Source organism: Misgurnus anguillicaudatus, chromosome 24 (assembly GCF_027580225.2).
Source record: "Misgurnus anguillicaudatus chromosome 24, ASM2758022v2, whole genome shotgun sequence".
Lineage (NCBI taxonomy): Eukaryota > Metazoa > Chordata > Actinopteri > Cypriniformes > Cobitidae > Misgurnus > Misgurnus anguillicaudatus.
Window position 1 is genome coordinate 30,246,298 of NC_073360.2, and position 22,834 is coordinate 30,269,131.

At 35.9% G+C, this 22,834-nt stretch overlaps 1 protein-coding gene across 2 annotated transcripts; it reads left to right on the top strand.

Moving 5' to 3' along the window:
• Positions 1-1,679: 1,679 nt before the first annotated feature.
• masp1 (MBL associated serine protease 1) lies at positions 1,680-20,763 on the top strand. Of its 2 annotated transcripts, XM_055197094.2 has the most exons (12): positions 1,680-1,822; positions 2,139-2,361; positions 6,395-6,572; positions 6,976-7,107; positions 8,672-8,868; positions 13,339-13,486; positions 13,562-13,680; positions 13,791-13,869; positions 17,922-18,041; positions 18,128-18,199; positions 18,662-18,736; positions 18,877-20,763. In XM_055197094.2, the coding sequence occupies exons 1-12, from the start codon at positions 1,809-1,811 to the stop codon at positions 19,746-19,748; spliced, it is 2,229 nt and encodes a 742-aa protein (XP_055053069.2). In that variant the 5' UTR covers positions 1,680-1,808; the 3' UTR covers positions 19,749-20,763. The 2 variants fall into 2 exon arrangements, 1 of the variants encoding a protein (XP_055053069.2); XR_012367501.1 differs by lacking the exons at positions 17,922-18,041; positions 18,128-18,199; positions 18,662-18,736; positions 18,877-20,763 and adding exons at positions 13,979-14,105; positions 14,161-15,692.
• The last annotated feature ends 2,071 nt before the right edge of the window (positions 20,764-22,834 follow it).

Consider the following 22,834-nt stretch of genomic DNA (forward strand, 5'->3'; position numbering starts at 1 on the left):
TAATGAACATGTTTGTACGTCAGATTACGTTCTTCTTACGCTCTTTTTTGCATTTCACTCTCACATACACATTTTTTTCTCTAAAATACACACACAGAGCTCATTACCCACCTGTCGACTATTGCACTGTTGGGCTACAATCCACAGTTCCATTATCCCTCTCTTGCGGAAAACAGTGGGATATGGATCGCTCGGGAATTAAGGATCTTTTGAGGGTTTAAACGCATTAATCAACCCTAATCACCTATAGTGATCATCCATCAGAAGTCCAAATTAGACACTCACAAAGATGACCTCAGACAAGGACAGGCAAACCATTGGCATCAACCAGGAGGCCTTAAACACATTACAAAAAACTTGGTAAAATTGTTCAATTTTTTTTGCATGTATTCTGATAGCTAAAACATAATCGTTATGCCATTGTGTCGTTGTATGCCCTTGTAATATAAGAAATTATTATCCACACTGCCAGCAAATGGCATTTTGCCACCAAAATTTCAGAGTGTGCCACTGAATTTACATCTAGTTCAACATGTGCGACCAGTAAATTTTAACTTTATTGTGATGTGACAGTGAATTGGAAAACAGCACATTGTACTTTCTGCATCATTAAAGTTATTATTAGTGATACAGTGGAAATTAGTAGAAATGTGAATATTTGGATAGCATGTTGATTTACAGTGTGTGCCCCCAAATTTTTTCTGGTTGCACCCCCAAAATTTTCAGTTGGGGGCCACTGTGGTCCTAGTGAAAAAAGTAGGTCTGGAGCCCTGTATACCATGTTTACCCAAGTTTGTCAAACTGAGATTATTTTAAATAGGAGAGACACCTCAAATAGACATTCAGGACCAATCACATGGTTAAGCGGACAACAAGGAGGTAAGAAAGCTCTAGAAAAATGCAAAGCATAACAAATAGACAGTTTCCCTCAGTACATGACCTCATTTTAATTGAGGCCTTAATTTAAAAAAATATATTTCTCACACAGCAGGACTGTTTACAGAGCAACAAAAGAGTTGGAAAACAAATAAATAGAAACAAAAGGCATGCACCCACAATGTGCAATCTTCCATACATAAATATGATGGAATGAAGTTAATTGTGTTCATATTTGGTTTTGTATTTATGTCTTTGCCTATTTACATCTTTGCATTGCCAGTCATTGTGAGAGCTGCTATATGTGTTGTCGTTGTTTCATTGTTTTTAAAACAATGACAATAATCTACAATTCACCCAATTTTTTTGTATTCATTTGTGCAATAGGCCATATGGGGATTGCCTTAAATAGAAACTGTAATGGACTGTTTAATTCTGGTAATGTGGTGGATTATTAATGGGATGTGGTGGTTGGGAATAAACAAAAATCATACTCGAATAAGACAAACAAACAATATACAGGGGATTTTGTAATAATTGCAATGGCAAATACCTGATGCTACAAAATGGTCTCTATAATGAAATTGAAAATTAATAGAATTTGTATTACATTTACGATAGCTATTGCATTGTTGTTTAATGTTCATAAATTGCATTGTTAAATAATTCACCTGTTGTTTGTGACAGTAAATACGGCTAAGTTATAAGGTCCGCTGCAGAAAGAGACTATAAACTGCGTGGGAAAACAAAAACTCGCACCCCGCCCCGACACACACACACACACACACGCACGCACGCACACACACGTGCGCGCGCGCGCACACACAGGCACCGTGGGGGAGACCGCTTTGTGTAAACGGTTGCGATGTGATGTGTGGAGAAAACAAGAGTTTAGACAGAAAAACTATTTCTTTTCATCTGACAGAGAAACCATGGAGCTCACGCGGTAAAACTTAAACTTTATCCAACGCTTTCCAACTTGTTTATCTTCGCAAGTTTGCGCTTTAGGCATTTGATATTAAAGTGAACTTTGGACATATTTTGAAAGTAACAATAGCTGAAATGACAATCGTTCGGCTTTGACGTTTTTGTTTATATCCTGCAAAAATAGATAGTATTTTGATTGTGATATCTGGAATTATGCGGATATACGTTAAATTAAAGTTTATGAAAATGTTGAGCACGCACGTCGTTTAAGCTTGTGGTTTAACCATTTAAATGCTATATTTAATTATGTGCTTTATATACATCTCTGTACGCAGTGTTATTCTAATCTTGGCCCAGTTCGTGTGGCCACTGTGGTCTAAAGTCATCCACCTCACGGAAATGTACGGGAGCATCCAGTCTCCGAACTTTCCCGAATCATACCCGAAAGAGACCGAAGTGCAGTGGAATATAACTGTACCAGACGGATATCAAATACGACTCTATTTTATGCACTTTGACATAGAGCCGTCATACTTATGCGAGTACGACTACGTAAAGGTAAGATTATGTTTCAAATTTTTTTTTTAACAAACATTTGTCTATCAACTTCAGTTTAATATAAACGTTATTTACTTTCACATAAATAGTATTGCGATGATATAATCCATGTTAAAGTCAAAATGAAATGGAGGTGAAAGTGTGTAGTTTGCTTTGGATTATTGTGGTATTTTTTACAAATGAAATATCTGTGAGCTTCATTATTTAAAAAAAAAAAAAATCATGTGCCCTCATATTCTTTAATCAAAATCTCCTCCCGTCCTTGAGATCTATTTACTTCCGGCCATCAAATAGCAACATGACCCAACATCAAACGATCCAATTAATTTAGATGTATGATTCAATTCCAGCCCTACATTTTTTTAAAATTTTAGAAGCCATTTTAATCGGATAGCTACACGTCATCATGGGAAAATTAGACAATTGCTACTTTTGTTACATGGTGACTTTAAAAATATCTCTGATGAATGAATAGTAGAACCATCATAAAAAAATAGATTTATTGGTTATTATGGGAATGCTGTATTGGTATTAATGGAAACGTTAATCGCCTCTGTGGGTCTGGTAATGTATTGGTTAATCGGTTTCTATTAGTGGGATGTTACCTGTTGGATGGAAACCATAAAATCCTACTGGAATAAGACCGAAAACACGCCAGATAAAGAAATTAAAACCATTAAAATATATTGTTTGCTTAGATGCACAGTGCATTGTATTTCAACAATACACTTCTTGTACTTCGGCTTAGTTTAGCTTAAGTTTAAATTACATCATAAACCTTTAATATTGATTGATAAAAGCTGTTTAAAGAGTTGCTAGATATGTCCAGACAGTCTTTTGCAGCTTTGCTTGCATGCATGTCATTGCTAGTCTCAGCATGCTATTGTATAAGTTGGTAAGATGGGCGTGCAAGATTGTTTGACAGACAGATGCCCTGGTGCCCTGGATGGATAGACCTAAAAGCATTTATTTCCCAGGAGCCAATGTATTGCCCAGACTGAAGGGGGCATATTCATATTTAAATACCTCCATGGGGGTGCCACAGCAACCTGCTATGGTAACAAGCGAAGGCTAAAGACCTTGAGCTTTTGCCAGACACAAAGACATGCATGATGACAAGCGTAAACATATAAATGCTTATAATGTTTATACTTTACCTACACAGACACAGCTATCTGCTTTTTTGTTTCACTACTAGAGGTGTTTTTGGTAAAATATCTGCACAATTACTATTCTTGCATTGCATGCATATTTGTAATTGTGGGATTCAATGTATTTTAGTGTGTATTTGTGTATTGTTTTTAGTGTGTACTGTATCTATCTATGTTATTGCTCGGGAATTAACTGCCTATGGCCATCTTTCTAATGTTGGTTCTTTAGTAGCTGTGGGTCACACGCCGTTCATTGACACGGGTAAAATAAACACACAAGCTGGAAGCCAGATAAGAGACATGTTTCTGGGCTGTTTGTGCGTATGTGCAGTTGTGGAAACAGTGAGGTCTTGGCTGTTTTATCAGTCTGAAATGTTTGAATGTGCGACTGCGGGTTGATTGATGGCTTGGCTGGGTGCCGCTTCTAATTGTGCTGATGTGCGTGCCAGTTTTTGTTCGGGTATTTCCTTAAATTGAGGACTGGCAGTGTTCGTCCTGTGTAATTTGTTTCGTTACACTAAGAGCTTGAGAATTTGGGAGTGTTCAAATGAAGTTATGTGTCTTTATGTTGTTTTAAAATGTGTTCATGCAAGTATAAATTAAAAAATTTTGAACTGTCAGTCGTCTGGTTAAGTAAAGTGGATTTTTATAAAAGTCTGGAATATTTCAAGGGAAAGATATTTGTCGACTTTTACTTAACCTCACATGCACTTTCTATCCTCTATGGAACATAAAAGGAGGAATTTTGAAGAAAGCTGCTTTTGTTTTTGTAGCGGTGGTATAGGGAGCCATGTTTGCAACGCCTCTGGGCAGATATTTCAGTCATGCGAGACTAAAGTCCTATCTACCTGAATGGGGAAAGACAAATATATATAAAATCACAATTAACAACATATTTCTGATAAACAATTACACCTGACATGTACAATAGCGTTTGTTTCTTAAAGGGGTCATAGCGTAAAAATCGGACTTTTCCATGTTTAAGTGCTATAATTGGGTCCCTGTGCTTCTATCAACCTAGGAAACATGATGAAAAAGAACAACCCAGTAACTTAATTTTGGTCAACCATTCTGTGCAAGCATGTGAAAAATTAGGTTGTTCAGATTTCAGATTGCAACAAACTACCATCATTGCAATCAGTTTTTGCATTTCATCAGCTCATTTGCATTTAAAAAAAGGCACACTTTTGCTCAGGCCTACAAAGTAGGAATTTTAACATGCTATATTAAATTATCTGTGGAGTATTTTTTATGATAAAACTTCATATACGCACTCTGGGAACACCAAATACTTTTTTACATCTTAAAGGGGACATTTCATGAAAGTCTGACTTTTTCCATGTTTAAGTGCTATAATTGGGACCCCAGTGCTTCTACCAACCTAGAAAATGTGTAAAAGAACAACCCAGTAACTTAGTTTTTGTAAACCATTCTCTGCAAGCATGTGAAAAAATAGGTCATTGAAATTCGGCTCCTTTTGTGATGTCAGAAGGGGATAAAACCGCCCCTTAATCTGCACTATCCAACCACGACAGTGCCATTTAGTGCAGAGATCAGCTCATTTGCATTTTAAAGGACACACCCAAAATGGCATATTTTTGCTCACACCTACAAAGTGGCAATTTTAGCATGTTATAATAAAATATCTATATGGTATTTTAAGCTAATATTTCACTCTGGGGACACCGAAGTTTTATTTTACATCTTAAAAAAGTCTTGTGAAATGTCCCCTTTAAAAAAAATCTCATGAAATATGACCCCTTTAAGCTCAAAATGCACTAAAACTAGACTGTACAAAACATGAATATAGTATCTGTGACATCAATCGTAGGTTTCTAAAGAGCGCTTTTTAAGCCAAAAGTCGCCATCTTGGCAAATGCGTCACCGCGTGTCACTTCTGGATAACCGAAAAATGCCAAATAGGTGAAATATGGGTGGAGCCACCCCCTTAATTATGCAGAACTTAAGGCTTAATATAATTTAAAGAATGAGTTAGAAAAAAATTCACCCCCCGACAGTTGTCACTTTTTGTACCAGGCTGTAAACATTATTTTCTGCTGTAAAGTTGGGCATTTTAACATGAGTGTCTTTGGGGATTGACTCCCTTTTGGAGCCCATCGATGAATTTCACTTTTAAGTCACTTCCGTTTGTACTCTGTACAAAGCCTTTCCCCCAGAGAAGCATCAGGATTTATTGATTGATGATTGGTTCTTTTAACTGGAAGGCGGGACTTTTGTTGCCAAAGTAGTCTTATTGAGCTTGCATCGTCCCCTATTGCGCTTGCATCATCCCTTATTCATAGTAATAGTTATGCTCAATCTTGTTATTCAGTATATTTGCTGACGATCACTGAATGGTAAACATTATGCACAAAAACCTCATTTTGTATTACACCAAAAAGAAAGTCATGTGGGTTTGGACCTTCAAGTCAATAATTTGAGAATTTACATTTTTAAGGTAAACCTTTTACCTTCTACCTAGTATTTATAGACCTTTTGCGTGTTTGCAAACAGAGATGACGTTTTTTTGTGGGCGGAGCCCAACTGGTGGCAGAAAGTGACATCTCTGCAATACGGACTACCGGCACATCCGGGAACTTGACTGTAAATTTCGTCACCGCCCCTTTTTGGGAGAAAACAAACCAGACTTCCCATTGACTTCCATACAAAATAGCGGAACAAAGCAACGTTCGTACACAGCCGGCAGGCGTGAATAACTTTTGAAATCACTCAGATTAAACATGTCGAGTATTTATCTGTACACCCTGCCTGCCTAAAGGTCTATACTTATGTACACAGGACTGGAGTTGACTCATTATAATTGACTGCATTACTGACTGCTTTATAATTTTGTTTTGTGTGTTTTGTAATCGTTCACGCAGGTGTACTCAGAGAGCGAGGAGCTGGCTGTGTTTTGTGGGAGAGAGAACACAGACACAGAACGGGTACCTGCTGATGATGTCATTACGTCCCCTAGAAGCGAGCTCAGTGTGGAATTTCATTCAGATTTTTCCAATGAGGAGCGCTACTCAGGGTTCGAGGCCCATTATAGTGCATTTGGTGAGTGTGTCAAAAACAATACATACATTGCATATGAGTGCACAAACACATGATAGGGAGTACACTGGTGCATTTGTGTTGACACTGGTGTTTGGTTATTGTGAACTTATGGATATTGCTTGTTAATTGTGTTTTGTTTTAATTGAACATCAGGCGAAAATCCGTTTAGTGACTTTAGAGTGTCTTGCTTCATAAAGTTACTATTATTGTAGCCCTTGTTACTTGTTTTGTGTATGATCAAGAGACCTACATTTGTGTGATCACAATTGAGTTTCAATTCACTGACAATCTTGTGCCATTTTAATTGTGCCTGTGGTGCAGGTATGATATTATGAACTATTTTTAATTTTCTTTTTAAGCTAAATATAACTCTTTCTTTCACACCTTTTGTGTATTTCTGTAGATGTTGATGAATGCAGAGACAGAAATGATGAAGATCTCGTTTGTGATCATTTCTGTCATAACTACATTGGTGGCTTCTACTGTTCTTGCCGCTATGGATACCTGCTTCACGCTGATAACAGAACATGCAAAGGTAGCATTTAATCTCAAACCCACAAAAACAGTTGACCCACATCTTAATGGTGCCGAAATATGTCATTGTTTAAACAATATTTATATGTGGCTCAGGAAAATCCTGTAAAATCCTGATTAGTCAAAGTCCCCATGAAATCAAAATGGACAGATTCTTATTTTTTTATGAAATATTGCAGTGTTCATTATAAACCATTTATCTGTGTGTGTCATTATTTAAATAAAAAAACAGGTGCCCTCATTAACTTTAATCAAAATCTGAAAATGTACTTCTGGCCTTTTGGGGCAATCTTTCTCTGCTAGACAGCTGGGTCGGGAGCATCCGCTAACCCCGCCCCCTCCAGCTGTCGGTCTAATGTGAGTTCCCTGTCACACGTGCGGTGACGCGATTATGTGTCTGAGCGTAACTTAACTTATAGGTGTGTTCGACTTCGTGCGGCGCTGCGCAGACCGGACGGCGGCTGACTTGAAGCAGTGCATTCCGGTTAGTAATTTTGTCCGACTTTAGCTGACGCTGCAGGCACGTTACTGTGTCTTAACGAGTTATACCTGTTATAAAAACATGAATTTAACATGAATTATGTTTATTAGTGTAACTGAACGTTGGATTAAATATGAAACACACGTGAACGTTGTCATTAGTGAGGCGACCAATCACGAAGAGCTGTGTTGTCATCAGAAATCTGTGCAGCCACTCGGGAGAAGATGCGGTACTTTAATCCAATACGTCACAGTCACATGCCTTCAGCATCAGCTCAAGACAAAATTTCTAACTGGCATGCACTGCTTCAAGCCAGCTGCCAGTCGATCTGCGCAGCGCCACATGAAGTCGAACCAACCTTTTGTTTCACTCACAAATATATTACATCGCAACTTCCTGTTCCCGGGGTCTTAAAGTTCATGTCACAAATAAAAATGTAAAGTCTGTGTATATGCACAGCTTTATCTCCAGTGTGTACACATTATGTTCTTGCCTGACCAAGCGCTTAAGTTAAAGCTCTTGTCAAATCTTAGCACTTATCTGCATACATTGCATAGAAGAAATCTTACGCACTTGGATTATCTAGGATTAGTGGCTGGAATTTGTGATTATAAAGCAGGTTAATTTGAGTTTAGGGGTAAGTCAAATAAACTTATTACAACACATTTACATTGGCTTGGATAGTGATAAATCTATAACATTATCATCATCATATTTTATGTTACCGTAAAGTGTTGCAATTATAGTAATGCACATTGTAAGTGTATGCTTGAGTCTGTTTCATGTCTAGCCTTTGCCCTCTGCCCATCTGATTGTAGCCAAGCGCTGACTGCTAAATATTTACATTTCAGCGGTCGGTTAGATGTGGATAAACTTGGAAACTGCAAACACTTGATCAGAGCCGTAGTAAAGCCTACATGCACTTCCAAGCAAATCTCATAGCTGAGAGATTTTAAACAGGACATTAAGGGAAGAGTGACCGCTGTGATCGCGGTTAATGTGTTCATTACAGATTTTGTAATTTGTACAGTGAATGATAATGGAGTATATAAGGTATGTTTATGTGTGTTGTACACTGTTGCAGTGGAGTGTAATGACAGCGTGTTTACGGAGCGATCCGGAGAGATCGCCAGCGCAGATTTCCCTAAACCATACCCCAAGAGTTCAGACTGTATGTATCGCATTGAGCAAGAGGAGGGCTTTCAAATCACTCTGGAGTTTGATGATACTTTCGACATCGAAGACCATCCAGAAGTCTCCTGCCCATATGACTTCATTAAAGTAAGAATTTTGCAACAATTCAAATTTTGCATTTTTACTTTTTGTCTCAGACATATTCAAATATGACCAAATACGAAATAAAATCACACTTACCTAACTTTTTGGGCACATATTCTAGCCAAATAATTGGTTTATAGATACACATACAGTATACTCAGGCCATTAAAGACATGTTCCTTATAAAATTTCACATTCAAAAATATACGTGCAAGCATGTTTTGTGCCTGGTTGTGACCCTGTCTGTAAAATCTCGGCTAATCTATTTATGAAACCTGGAGCAATGGTTGGCATATTAAATGGCAGTCAATATTAACTCTTTCACCGCCATTGACGAGATATCTCGTCAATTAAGAGAAAACGCTTACCCGCCAATGACGAGATTTTCCGTCTTTCCGCAACTTATACAACCCGGAAGTAGCGCCTCACGTGAAAGAGAAAGAACTCCGTGTATGTTTTAAAGATCGCTCTGCATCTGATCTCTTTTAAAAGTCCTTCGCAAAAATGTAATTATCTCAGCTTTTTGCTCAAAATTGGGTGTTTTTGAAGAAACCTACTCATGTTTGAGAGGTGATTACAAGAGAACTAATGAAGGTAGGATGAAACGTTTTTGTTTGAAAGCAGAGGGTCTGTTCTTTCATCTGACATATTGTTTGTTAAAATATTTAAAGAAGAACATTTTCTGGAAGGCATTAAACTTTTGTGAAAATCATGAAAAATGCTGGCGCTGGCTGGCAACTTTTTTTTTAAAACGCTGGCGGGGAAAGAGTTAAAGATAGTAAGGTTATATTTTTTGTTCTTTACATTATGCATTGTATTATTTTATGTTGAAAACAGTAAATCACAATAATTGGCTTTATCTAGGTTTTTACAGACGCTCACATTTATGTAATATGAACATTTCTTGCTAGATTGGTGATCCTGTAGCTCACTTTGGTCGAGTCATTATGTTAGTAGCACAAAAGGTTTTGGGTTTGATCCCAAAGAACACACGTAAGCAATGAGCAGGCCCAAATGTAATTCGTGCACACAGATTTTAATGCCCGTCATTGACAAGCACACATCCCCTCAGCATGTGTGTGTTTGTGAGCAGTAGCCAAGCAGTACACAAACCCTGCTCATGCTGTTTGCTGTGGCCATTTTTAATAAAAGAGAGCACGAACCATTTGATATTAAATAAAACTGACTGTGGACTTAACTCTATCGACTGCGTGATGCGTCAGTCAGCACATAATCATTTCAAATCCGTTTACAAGAAGAATACAAGAAGCTTTTACTATTATGTGTAATATAAAGTTATATTTACACTGGTTGTAAAACCAATGAACTTATCTTGATATGCAACCCTATATCACGAAATTACATAACTATAGCACGTATGGACCAACGTGAAAATGTCACATTTTGTGGCGTTTGAGCGTCAGCATGTCACGCTTTTCTGTCACGTATTGGTTACTCAACGTTTTTGTCCTATTTTCAAACCATTGTCGCTTCGGTTTAGGGTTAGATTTGGTGCTTGCGTTATATATCACTTTAATTATTGGTTTATAAAAATATACAAGACTTATTTTTTTATATTTTCTAAACTTTAACCAATTGTCGCCTGACGTTGGGGTTAGAGTTGGGTTTGGGTGTCATTTTATGTAAATCTAACCCTAAACCGAAGGGACAATAGTAAGAAATTAGGACAAAAAAGTTGAGTAACCAATACGTGACAGTGAGACGAACAGAAAGGCGTTACATGCTCACACTCAAACGCGGCAAAACGTGACATTTTCACGTTGGTCCATACGTGCTATAGTTACGTAAATTCGTGATATTGGGTTGCGATATACGTTTTAAATTCATAATAAGAACGTATTACCACAAGATTTATTCTGCTATAATATATCACACTATAAACAATAATTTATCTCATTTTATATACAATATATAATTTTATCTTGACATGCACATTTTCTGGTTCATGCTGGTCCAGTTTAATTCAGAGGACTCATTGGTTTGTGTATTTATTTGTCATTGTAAGCCTTAATAAAGTAAACAAATTAGCGTCGCACTCCTGAAGTCAATAGATAGGTGTGTAGGATAAGACGACAAAAAGTCTCAAAATATACAAAGAACAATTCCCGCACACTATCTGCATACTGCACACTAGTTGCCTGATGAAGATCAGTTGATCGAAACGTTGCAACGCAACTTTCATTAAAAAAATATTTTTTCAGCAAGCACATAGTGTGCGGGAATTGTTCTTTGTAAGCCTTAATAAAGTAAAATTATTTAGATGCTATTTTGTAATATTTACACCATAAATTCTTTAAGATTTTTTCCAAAAATTTCTGCGCAAAAAAGTCTGCAGATTTTATCTGGCCTATGCAATGAAGTGCCTAGAGTACATCGTAGAATAAATCATGGCTGATCGATCTGTGTTGTTGCATATAATATGGTGCTAGCCTCAATTACCTTATTGGTTTTTTTAAAACGATTACCACACAATACAGATTTAATTTTATAGCAAAAAATTATGCATCAACACAACTTTTATGAAGTAATTTCACCAAAAACCTTCCTTTTGCTGGAAAAACTAGTCCCTGCCCGACACAGCAACAGAATTTTGACACGATGGGTCTCATCCATTAAACACGAGCAGAACAAATTTTTGTGTAAATTGTTCGTAAAGTCATTCTGGCGTAAATTTGCGGATTCATAAAAATGTATTTCAAAATGTGAGTTGAAAGAAATTTACACCTGCTTCCCACCACGTGTAAATGGTGCTTAAAACATTAAAACGTTTGTACATTTTGATGAACTATGTATCGTAGTAGAGCTGCAACTAACGACTATTTCTTCTGTCGACTAATCTAGTGATTATTTTTCCGATTAGTCGACTACTCTAACGACTATTTTTTATTATTAATATAGTGTTCTTTTTTGATTAGCTATTTAATCTGTTGGATAATCTGTTTTTCTACTCTCTGTCTGATCTGACAATCATTGTTTGTTTTATTGTATTTTAACACAACTGAATGCTATTTTCACATATTATCTGTTCTGTTTTCAGACATATAGGGGCGGTTTCAAAAAACAGGGATTAGACTAGTCCTAGACTAAAATAAATATAAGAGCTGTCCAAACTGAAAACATCTTGCACTGACATATCTTAAAATACATCAGTGCCCTTAATTTGGCTTCAAAATGCACACAAGTAATGTTTTTCATTTCCTAATTAAACTAAGGTCTAGTCCTGGCTTAAGCTAATCTCTGTCCAGGAAACCACCCCAAAGACTATTAAAATAGTGACTAAACATGACCCAATAACCTTGTGTTTAGTCCAACCAGCTGTTACTTTAACTACTAAGTTACTAAAATCTTGATTTATAAACGCGACATCATAGACAATTCGGCGCAAATTAAAAAATTGCCATTACACAAAGTTACTACAGAAGGCATGCGCGGGCATAGGAGAGAGAGAGCTCGCGCACAAGCACATATAGAACCAGTGTGTGTGGGAAAACACTGCTAACCTTTCGACGTATTTTCGTAGTTGACGTAATCGATGACGTTGATGCATCGTTGCAGCATTATATCGTAGTGACACGTCTCGAGTTATTTGTGCTGCTGTCTTTATTAATGTTTACTCTTTAAGTTTGGGAAAAACAAAGAGCTCGTCCTTTTTTACACAGCCATCCAATATTACAAATCACAACAACAAATGTGTCTCCGGAATAACGCGCGGCGCTTCCAAAGTGTTCTCAAGTGCCACCATTCTCGTTTTCAAAAGAGCACCAGGTATTACTTCAGATTGCTTAAAACGCTTTGGTGGACACAGTTTAAATGATTAATTTACTGATAGGCATGTAGCCTATTGGTCTCTTATGCATTTATGCAACATATTGTAGCCAAACCAGAGAATGGAGTCCAGAAGATTACAGCATTCCTAGATACGTAATTTGCGTAGCTATAGTGGTGCATAGGCGGGGATTATGCTAATCGTGAATGAGCGTGCTGTTTACGAATGATTGGAACTCATTAACATACACACATTTCACAATCAAATCGGACGTTTACAAAGCATTTGTAAATCAGGAGGAGAGTACAATTTACACACAAATCAAACATATTTACTTATATTTATGAATGAGACGTTGCTAAGGGTGGTTGCTGAGAGTGCTGTGCAGTGATAGCTGTCATAGCTGCCCAGACAGCAGACGACTCCGGGCCGGATCCACGCCGAAGTCAGCAACGCCGATGAGGAACCAGTGCGGATCCGTCCTTGAGTCCTCTCTTGTCTGGGTGTGATTAATAATAAATAAAACACAGCTACTGTATTGACCAGAATCTTACGATTTTATAAATACTGATTACAATGTATACCTTGTATATGTAATACACAATAAATCAGCTTGGATCGAAGTGTCTGCCAAATTCATAAATGTAAAGATGTTTAGTGTAAAAGTGATGATGCTCTATATTCAGATTCAGGCTGGAGACAGGGAGTTTGGTCCCTTTTGTGGTGACCGATCACCGGGGAAGATCTTGACAGGAAGTAACACAGTCAACATCCTGTTTCACAGTGACAACTCAGGGGAGAATATTGGCTGGAAACTCACCTATACTTCCACAGGTCAGAATTCAGCACCCATAGGGCATCTGATAGGACATTTGACTATATGTTTATATAAGTTGTTGTTATTTTCAGGTTCTGAATGTCCTCCACCTACGACACCTCTTAATGGTCAGCTAGAGCCTCTGCAGTCCAATTATATATTCAAAGATCACATTACAGTGACCTGTGACCCGGGATACTCCCTACGACAGGTCAGACTAATGTCACCATTCATTTTTAATGATAATGTCTGTCTATTTCCTGCTGATTAAGACAAATTCAAGCTTTCAGCCACGTGTTTAACACCCGCTGTCTGTCACAGGATAATAAAGAATTTGAGCATTATCAGATTGACTGCCAGAAAGATGGATCATGGAGCAGCGACATACCACAGTGTATAAGTAAGTCATTATGCAAGCTCTTTGTAACTGTTTTCTTTCTACTGTTTCTTTCTCAATTTGTTATTTCTGTCTCTTTTCTTCTTCTACCTTTATATTTTGCTGCCACCAGAGAAGGAATCTCAAAGGAGTCGTCGTTCCCTTCCAAGTTTTTTAACTAATCAGATACTGAGTTAAACCTTAAACACAGCGGCTTAGTGGGTATCACTGTTGCCTCTCACCAAAAAGGAGGCATTTTTGTGTGGAATTTGCATGTTCTCCCTGTGTCAGCATCGGTGTACTCCGGGTGCTCCGGTTTCCTCCCAACATTCAAAAACATGTAATTGGGGATGTCAAATTACCCCTTACCAACATATGTAGATTAACTGGTGTATAGATTGATCGGTTCTCGCCATGAATATAGACATAGATGCTGAAATGGCGTTAAGAATAAACTGAAAATCAAACCTTATGGGACTGGCTGGTAGCCAAGCAAATTGCAACCCACAGTGCATTGCAGTATTTTATACACAGCTTTATCTTTACTGTGTTTATGGGTCTGTTACAGTGCAGTATTGGTTTCCATCATGCTAGTTAATTCTTACTGAACATAACTGAATTCATCTTCATAACACAGCTTGTTTGTTTTATACTCCACAATATACAGGTATTCAAATATATTTGAAGTATATAAAGAGTTTGGTTCTAAAACGCGATAAACGTTATTAGCGCCAAAATCAATGTTGTATCTGGTCAGTATTAAAAAGTCAATTCTTTATTTTACACAAAATCCGATATCTGCCGTATTATTCTGTCATCTTTCTCCCTTTTTTTTTCAAACCGCTACAAACGCCAGTCCGCAGAATGCAATAAATCCGCTTAACCAATCACAGTGCACCGTTCCACTCATTGAAAAACAATGATGGCGGCACTTTGTTTACACACAGAATCCTAGTTTTCAGAATCTACTTTGTACTTCGTGATCAACAAACAAACACAAAATAATGCTTTTTATGGCATTGATCGAATAATTTACGTGAGAGGCACTCGGGAGATGGAAAAATGTCGGCTGTTGCTTGTTCTCCTGACAGCGTCAAGTTTCTCTCATGCTAACACATTGACCCCAGGAGATCTTATGAAAAACTTTCCATTATTTTACTCGAAGTCAACGAAAATCGAGCAGGACCAAAACATTTTACAGCTGATCGCTGTCAAATAAGTTCAGCGACGATGTCCCAAGGATGACAGCAGCAATAACAGTGTTCTTAATATGACAAAGTAAGTGTTTTGATAATGTTATTAATGTTTATTTTTTTAATCAGTTTTATCTTGATTCAGTAGATTTATAGCAGAAAAAATAATCAGTTTTTATAATAAATCTTTGAAAATCAAATTATAATGTAACAAATTATAAATAACAAAAAATGTTTTTATAACCTAAAGATGCTATGTGAAAGTTTGTAACAGAAAATAGTGGTTTTCTTCTTGTCACTTTTTTGGTATTGAAAACACGTTTTACCAAAATTAGTCAAAATGGATTTATTGCGTTTCTGAACCAAACTCTTCATATCATGATGATGATGTTGATAAAGATGCATTATCAAATGTTGATATTTGTAGTTAGATTGCTTGGGTTTATGAGGAAACAGCTGAGTTTATCCTGCACAAAACCATATTTTGTGGTTTGATATGAATGAAGTCAAGCCTTCCCAACATTATAAACCCATAATTAAAAAAAGGATATTTGTTTTTAAGAAACTAATTGTTCATTTGCTCAATAACTATGTAGATCCAGTATATTGGGTAAATATCTGTTGGTGGTTTAACTTAGCTTTGTAATTCTTGTTACTTTTGCACACCTGCATGTTTTCTAGACATGATCAGTATTATACTAAAAACAAAATTCTGGTTGCACATGATTGAATTAAGTTTTCTTAAAATTATTTTTTTAAGTTGCTGGATCTATGTAATTTAATTATGTACACCAGTTCAAAATTATTGAATCAAGTTTTCTTAAAAATGAAATTAATTTTAATTTGTGTTTATTTGATTTTGAGAAAACCTAATTCAATCATGTGCAACCAAGTTGTGTTTTTTCAGTGTACAATACAATCTTCAATCAGACACAAGTCTGGATTTTAAGACATTATCAGGGGTGTTAGGCTGTGAAGGCCTCACCATTTATTTAAGTATTAGATATTGTCTCCCTCTGTTGGTCAAAGTTGTAATGACACAATTTGGCTTCTGGGTCCAACAAACCATATTACATGATCCCTACAGATGTAGATGTGTACAGAAAAGTATAACCTTAGTCTGCTAAAATAGCAAAATGCACTTAGATTTTTAAAACAGGAAATCACTGCCTTATCTGTTGGAAATGGACAACCGTTTTGATGGGATGGACACGCAAAGTTTGGTATGATTGTGTTTTCTCATTTTCTTTGGTTCATCATCTCAGATCAGATCCCACCTGTGAAGAATCATCTTGCAAAATCCACCAATCACATTTCTTACTTCTGTGAAATTTGTACGTTGTGCTGTTGTCATTCTAGCTGAATACTCACTTTCATCTAACTGTGACCCAGTCTGTGTAAATCTATAGCTAAAGTAATTTTTTGTTATTTAGTGTAACTTTGATATCTTTAATATTGACTAATACCATTAAAATAATGTGTAATCCGTGAGTGAAATCAAACAAATGTAGACCCTGCACCACAAAACCATTCATAAGGGTAAATTTTGTATTCCTGAGAGCTGAATAAATAAGCTTATTAACTCATTCCCCGCCAGCCTTTTTTTGAAAAGTTGCCTGCCAGCATTTTTTGTGATTTTCACAAAAGTTTCAAAAAATGACTTCCAGGAAAATATATAAACATACAAATATGTCAAATGAAAGAACATGCCCTCTGCTTTCAAACAAACAATAAACAAACAAACAAAAAAAGTTTCATCCTATCTTTATTTCTTTCTCTGTTTATAAACACATAAATATGAGTATTTTTTTCAAAAATATTCTTTTTTAGCAAAAAGTTGAAATAATTCCATTTTTTGTGAAGGAATTTTAGAGGTCAGATTTAATACAATTATCAAAACATAAACGAAGTGTAAAATTAATAAATATTTTTTGCTTCAGTTTTTTTATTATAAATTTTAAGAGCGCATCTATTGGATAATTGCAGCATTACAGATTACCATAAAAACTCATCAGGAACTCAGCAGTGGCGGGGAATGAGTTAACCTAATTTGAAAATCTTCACTGAAAAAAATGATTCATTGAATTTCATCAATTTTTTGGGTGGGTGGTTGCAATCAATTTGTTTGAGCTACATTTAAACAAAAAAGATTAGTAACGTAAAATAAAATATAAAACTTTTGTTTAAATGTGGCTTGAGTGGATTGATTGCAACCACTTACCTTAAAAAAATTAATTAAATTCAATGAATCATTTTTTTCAGTGTTGAATCTGATGGTGCAAAAAAATTACATTTTGAGAAAATCGCTTGTCCAACTGAAGTCCTTAGCAACACATATAACTAATGATTAGTATTTTTTGATATATTTACAAAATTAACAAAATATCTTCATGGAACATTATCCTTACTGAAAAATCTATAATTTTGACCCATACAATGTATTGTTGGCTATTGCTGTGGATTTATGACTGGTTTTGTGGTCCAGGGTCACAATTTCATTATTAGATGAGACTTTAGAGTGGATTTCACAGATAGGATCACAATTCATCTTTTATTTGTTTTCTTTCAATTTCGATAAATTTTTATGCTAATTTTAGATTTTTAGAATTAATAAACTTTTTGAAGTTTCTTCTTTTTTTATTTTATAAAAAATATTAGTTTATATACAAAAGTAGTCCATTAAAATCTAAAGGAATAGTTCACCCAAATATGAAAATTCTCTTAAAATTTTGTTTATATTTAATATATAATATATAATTTATATTAAATTCTCGAGACTGTATGCGGGTAAGGATTTTTATATTTGGGTGAACTAATCCTTTCAGATTTAAGGAATGAAATATGTCTAACACTTTGTCATCTCTTCCACTGTCTTTTCTTTAGTGGTGGATTGTGGTCCAGTAGATTTGGTTCTGGGTGATGTGGTGTTTGAGAACTCTGAAAACAATACTCTGTTTGGATCTACAATTCAGTACAGCTGTAAAGACTCACCCATCATCAACAGTAAGGATTTCAACACTGTCAGTCCCTGATTTTTGTGTAGTCATACAGTATATAGAGTCACTGTGACTTTATTATTTGTCTTACAGACACTTACACCTGTCACCAGAGTGGGAAGTGGGTGAGTCAGGATGGGACATCACTGCTCTCCTGCTTCACAGGTAAGGTAACAAGTCACCAATATTAACTCATTCCCCGCCAGCCATCTTTTGAAAAGTTGCCCGCCAGCATTTTTTTGTGATTTTCACAAAAGTTTCACAAAATGCCTTCCATGAAAAAATTATTCTAAAAATATATAAACATACAAATATATCAAATGAAAAAACAGACCCTTTGCTTTCAAACAAACAAAACAGGAAAAAACATTTCATCCTATCTATATTTTTTTCTCTGCTTATAAACTCTTAAATACGGGTATTTTTCTTTAAAAATATTTTTTTTAGCAAAAAGCTAAAATAATTGCATTTTAAAATAAATTGGCATTTGGCAACATTCCCATCTGTGTTCCAAAAATTAAAGAAAGTCATATGGAGATAAGTAAAAAACATTGTCTCGTCTTGAAATATTTAGGAGTTAATCTAAACCAGAGTATTAATTATTATTATATTTGTGTCTACTTGCAGGAGATCATGATAATACGTCAAAAACACATCCTGAACTCCAGCTTCCCATCCGTCCATTAACCGACACTCCCATTGGTAAGCTGTAAACTTCTTTATAATTATTTTGGAGACTCTGCATGTTAAATTGTGTGTGTTTGTATCTATAAATGTAATTTTATGCATCTATATCCTGCATTGCTGCACTATGTTAATTTGCACTTGCATGTGTGTTCAAGCATGCGGCGAACAGTCCCAGCTCTTCCCAGCGCAACAGAAGCGAATTGTTGGCGGGAGGACGGCATCTCCCGGACTGTTCCCCTGGCAGGCTCTTCTCTCAGTAGAAGACACCTCGCGCGTACCCGAGGATCGTTGGTTTGGCAGCGGAGCTCTCCTCACCCCATCCTGGGTTCTCACGGCCGCCCACGTTTTGCGTTCTCATCGCCGCGATCTTTCCATCGTCCCTGTCGCTCCCGAACACATCCGGGTCCATTTGGGCCTGACGGACGTACGGGATAAACGAGCAGTCACCAACCGTTCCGTAGAGAGAGTCGTCCTTCATCCGCAGTTCGACTCCCACAACTATAATAATGACATTGCGCTTGTTAAACTCAGTATGGAGGTGGCGCTGTCTGAGTTTATTCGACCTGTTTGTCTGCCGAGGCCTGCCGTTGAAGATAATGACCTGATGCCTCAACCCAACACAATGGGTGTGGTGGCCGGTTGGGGCATCAACACGGCCAATTCTTCCGCCTCTGCCAACGGCTTGACCTCGGATTCGGTTTCCGAGCTTCTGCAATACGTCAAGCTGCCCGTTGTCCCGCAGGACGAATGCGAAGCAAGCTACGCTTCACGCTCCAGCAACTATAACATCACCACAAATATGTTCTGCGCTGGCTTTTATGAAGGTGGTCCGGACACCTGTTTAGGAGACAGCGGAGGGGCGTTCGTCATCCAGGACACCCGCAGTAGAAGATGGGTGGCACAAGGACTGGTTTCCTGGGGTGGACCAGAGGAGTGTGGTAGTCAGAGGGTGTATGGGGTGTACACCCGAGTGGCAAACTACATTCACTGGCTACATACGGAGATGAACATAGACCGCTGGTGGTGAGGAAATAGGGGGTACACTAGAGCTTAAATCTTATTATTTTTTAAACTTTATGTATTTTTTTGCTCTATATTTTATACAATTTTACACGTTTTATGTCCATTTGAAGATGTTTGTATTGCAAATTTTATTTTTGTGTAAGGATGTCTGTTTGGCTACACGCTGTAAAAAGGAAAAGCTGTTGTACTTAAAGGATTAGTCCATTTTCTTAAAAAAAAAATTATTTGCTCACCACCATGTCATCCAAAATGTTTCACTAGATAAGACCCTTATGCCTTGTTTGAGATCGTTTAGAGTCCTTAGAAACTGCAATTTTAAACTGCATTAAAACTGTTAAGTGTTGGGGTCCATTAAAGTCCATTAAAATGAGAAAAATCCTGGAATGTTTTCCTCAAAAAACATAACTTCTTGAAAAAAGAAAGACATCAACATTTTGGATGACATGGTGGTGAGTAAATTATCTGGATTTATCTGGAAGAAAATGTACTAATCCTTTAAGAAACTTGGTAACACTTTTAACCCTAATAAGTCCCTTGGGGTCAATCTTACCTCCAAGCCACTTTTCTTTAGTTTTAAAAGATGGTTCCCTTTATCTCAGTGGAATAAGATTTTGTGAATTTTCCAGATTATCTGTCAAGATTCATATAAAAAAACTGGTCTTGATTTCGGTCATTCTAAAGATGTGTCGATTTTTTTTTTACCAAAAGAGGCCCTTTGGGGATAAAAATGACCCCAGTTGAAATGAATGGGAAATGCAAAAAATAAAAATAAAATAATGATATTTTTATTTGTCAAAAAAATCAATGTATCCAGAATTAATCAGAAAATTTTAACACAGAAAGGTAGGCCTGGTACTAGAGCACAAATGCAATATAGAAAAGACATGCTCAATCACACACACATGCACACACACGCACACGCACACACACACACACACACGCACACACACACACACACACACACACACACACACACACACACACACACACACACACACACACACACACACACACACACAGACAGACACACACACACACACACTACATTCAGTCAAATTTCTGTGGCATTTTGTAAACACAGACATTTCAAAATGCATCAAAAACTTCAAAAAATTCTACTATTTGAAATAATATTTATTTTTAATGTCCTTTCTAATGTTTATATAAACATAAATTCACAAAATGTATCACTAAAGTATTGATGTTGAGCAGTTGGCCACATCCAGTAAAATGAATGGATCTCTATCGGCCTCTGCTGGTCAAAATGATTTATTTCCTAAACTGTAATTCTTTTGTTTTTTTCTAAACACCAAATGGCCGAATTCAACACATAACATCTAGATCAATATCTAAAAACAATTTAAATCAAATTTAGATAATAATTTATGTGAATTTTTCATAAAAATGTGATATTTTACAGGCAAGCTAATGGGGTAGTTGAGGAATTGAGTGGTAAACAGGTACAAAAGTACTTCATATCTCCCAAAACACAGCGTTATTGTATAGATGGGAAGTAAAAAAAAAAAAAAAAAAAAATATATATTATATATATATATATATATATATATATATATATATATATATATATATATATATATATATATATATATATATATATATATATATATATCATTAAAAAAATTATATATTTTTTTAAATCACTCTTTTAATTTCTGGGGTAATTTTTACCCCCAAGGAACTCTAACGTATACAGGAAAATAGGGGCTTATGAGGGTTAAAAAAAGTTTTATAAACTTAAGCATTTTCTCACTAAGTGAAAAAGTTAACGTGAAAAAACTTAAAATTAAAAAAAAAATACTTTGATTGGTAACACCTAAAATATTTAAAAAAATTCAACTAAAATTGTATCTAAAATGTTACTTAAAGTAAGAAAAATTGAGTAAAACAATCGAATATTTAAGCATTGCCAACTGAAGTGTTTTTTTAAGTTGATCCAACTTTTACATTTTACAGAGTACTGCAACTATGTATTCTACTTTTTTATATTTCACTTGACTTTTTTTTAGACTAGACGCAGTATAAGTACAAAGTAACTCCTTATTAAACACATAAACACAAGTATTCAACAACACATGAAGGTCTGCATGCACTACAGATGCAAGTTCTCATTTAATATTTGTGCTGTTATCTAAAACTCATACTGTTCTAAAATGTATTTATCTGATTAAGTATTGGTTAGTATTTAGCCTTTAAAGAAAACAAATAATCTATACACCATGTAAGCTACAAGCAAATATATTTGTATGTCAGCAAAACAGAATTGTATTATAAATCAAACACGTCTTTTGTTACATGACATTATACCTATTAGCACACAGAATGTTACTGTTTTATTTAAAATATCATACCCTTATTGAAAGTCATTAAACATGTTTTATAAAAACCACAAAAAAAAATACATTTCATAAAATATGCGTAAGAGTTGTAATGGATGTAATTTGAAATAAATAAATATGAAAATAAATAAAAACTGTTGTTGTTTTCATCTGCTATACCCTAACTTTTATTATTCGTTTTTTAGGTTGTTGTTTGTGAACCTGTTCGATAGAGCTAAAATGTTTATCATCGATATAACGTGTTATATCATTACTCAATAGCGATAATTATTGATTCATTTTATTAAGCTTTTAAAAACAACAAGTAGAAAAAAGTTTTAATTTAACAACTGTATGTTTTATTTACACACTTTATTGAGGCAAACAATAAAATTTTTTGTTTAGCAGTACAAAAAATGTGTATATCTTACATAAAGATTAAATTGGTGTTACATAAACTCTATAAATGCTCTGGAGCATTTGTCACCAGAATGTTTGATTCGTGTTCTTTGTTTTTTTATTGTTTGTTCTAAACTTTGTTTGCAATGGTGGATCGGCTACTTTTCTTCACAATTAATCGATAGGGAATATGAGAGAGCATATTTGGCATGCTGTCCGAAAGGAGAATTTTAACCCAAACCCAGAGTACTCCCCCCTCTATAACTGGGATGGATGAAACTAGTTAAGAGTGAGGTGATGGGGAGGAGGAGGGATGCTTCAAAAAACTGTCATGGGACAGAGGTGAGGGACGGCT

Bases quoted from the DNA above. Each gene is read 5' to 3' on its own strand.
- masp1 (XM_055197094.2), top strand. The intron at 2,362-6,394 runs GTAAGATTATGT...TCGTTCACGCAG, and splicing joins GCGAGTACGACTACGTAAAG to GTGTACTCAGAGAGCGAGGA. The intron at 18,042-18,127 runs GTAAGGATTTCA...TTTGTCTTACAG, and splicing joins AGACTCACCCATCATCAACA to ACACTTACACCTGTCACCAG.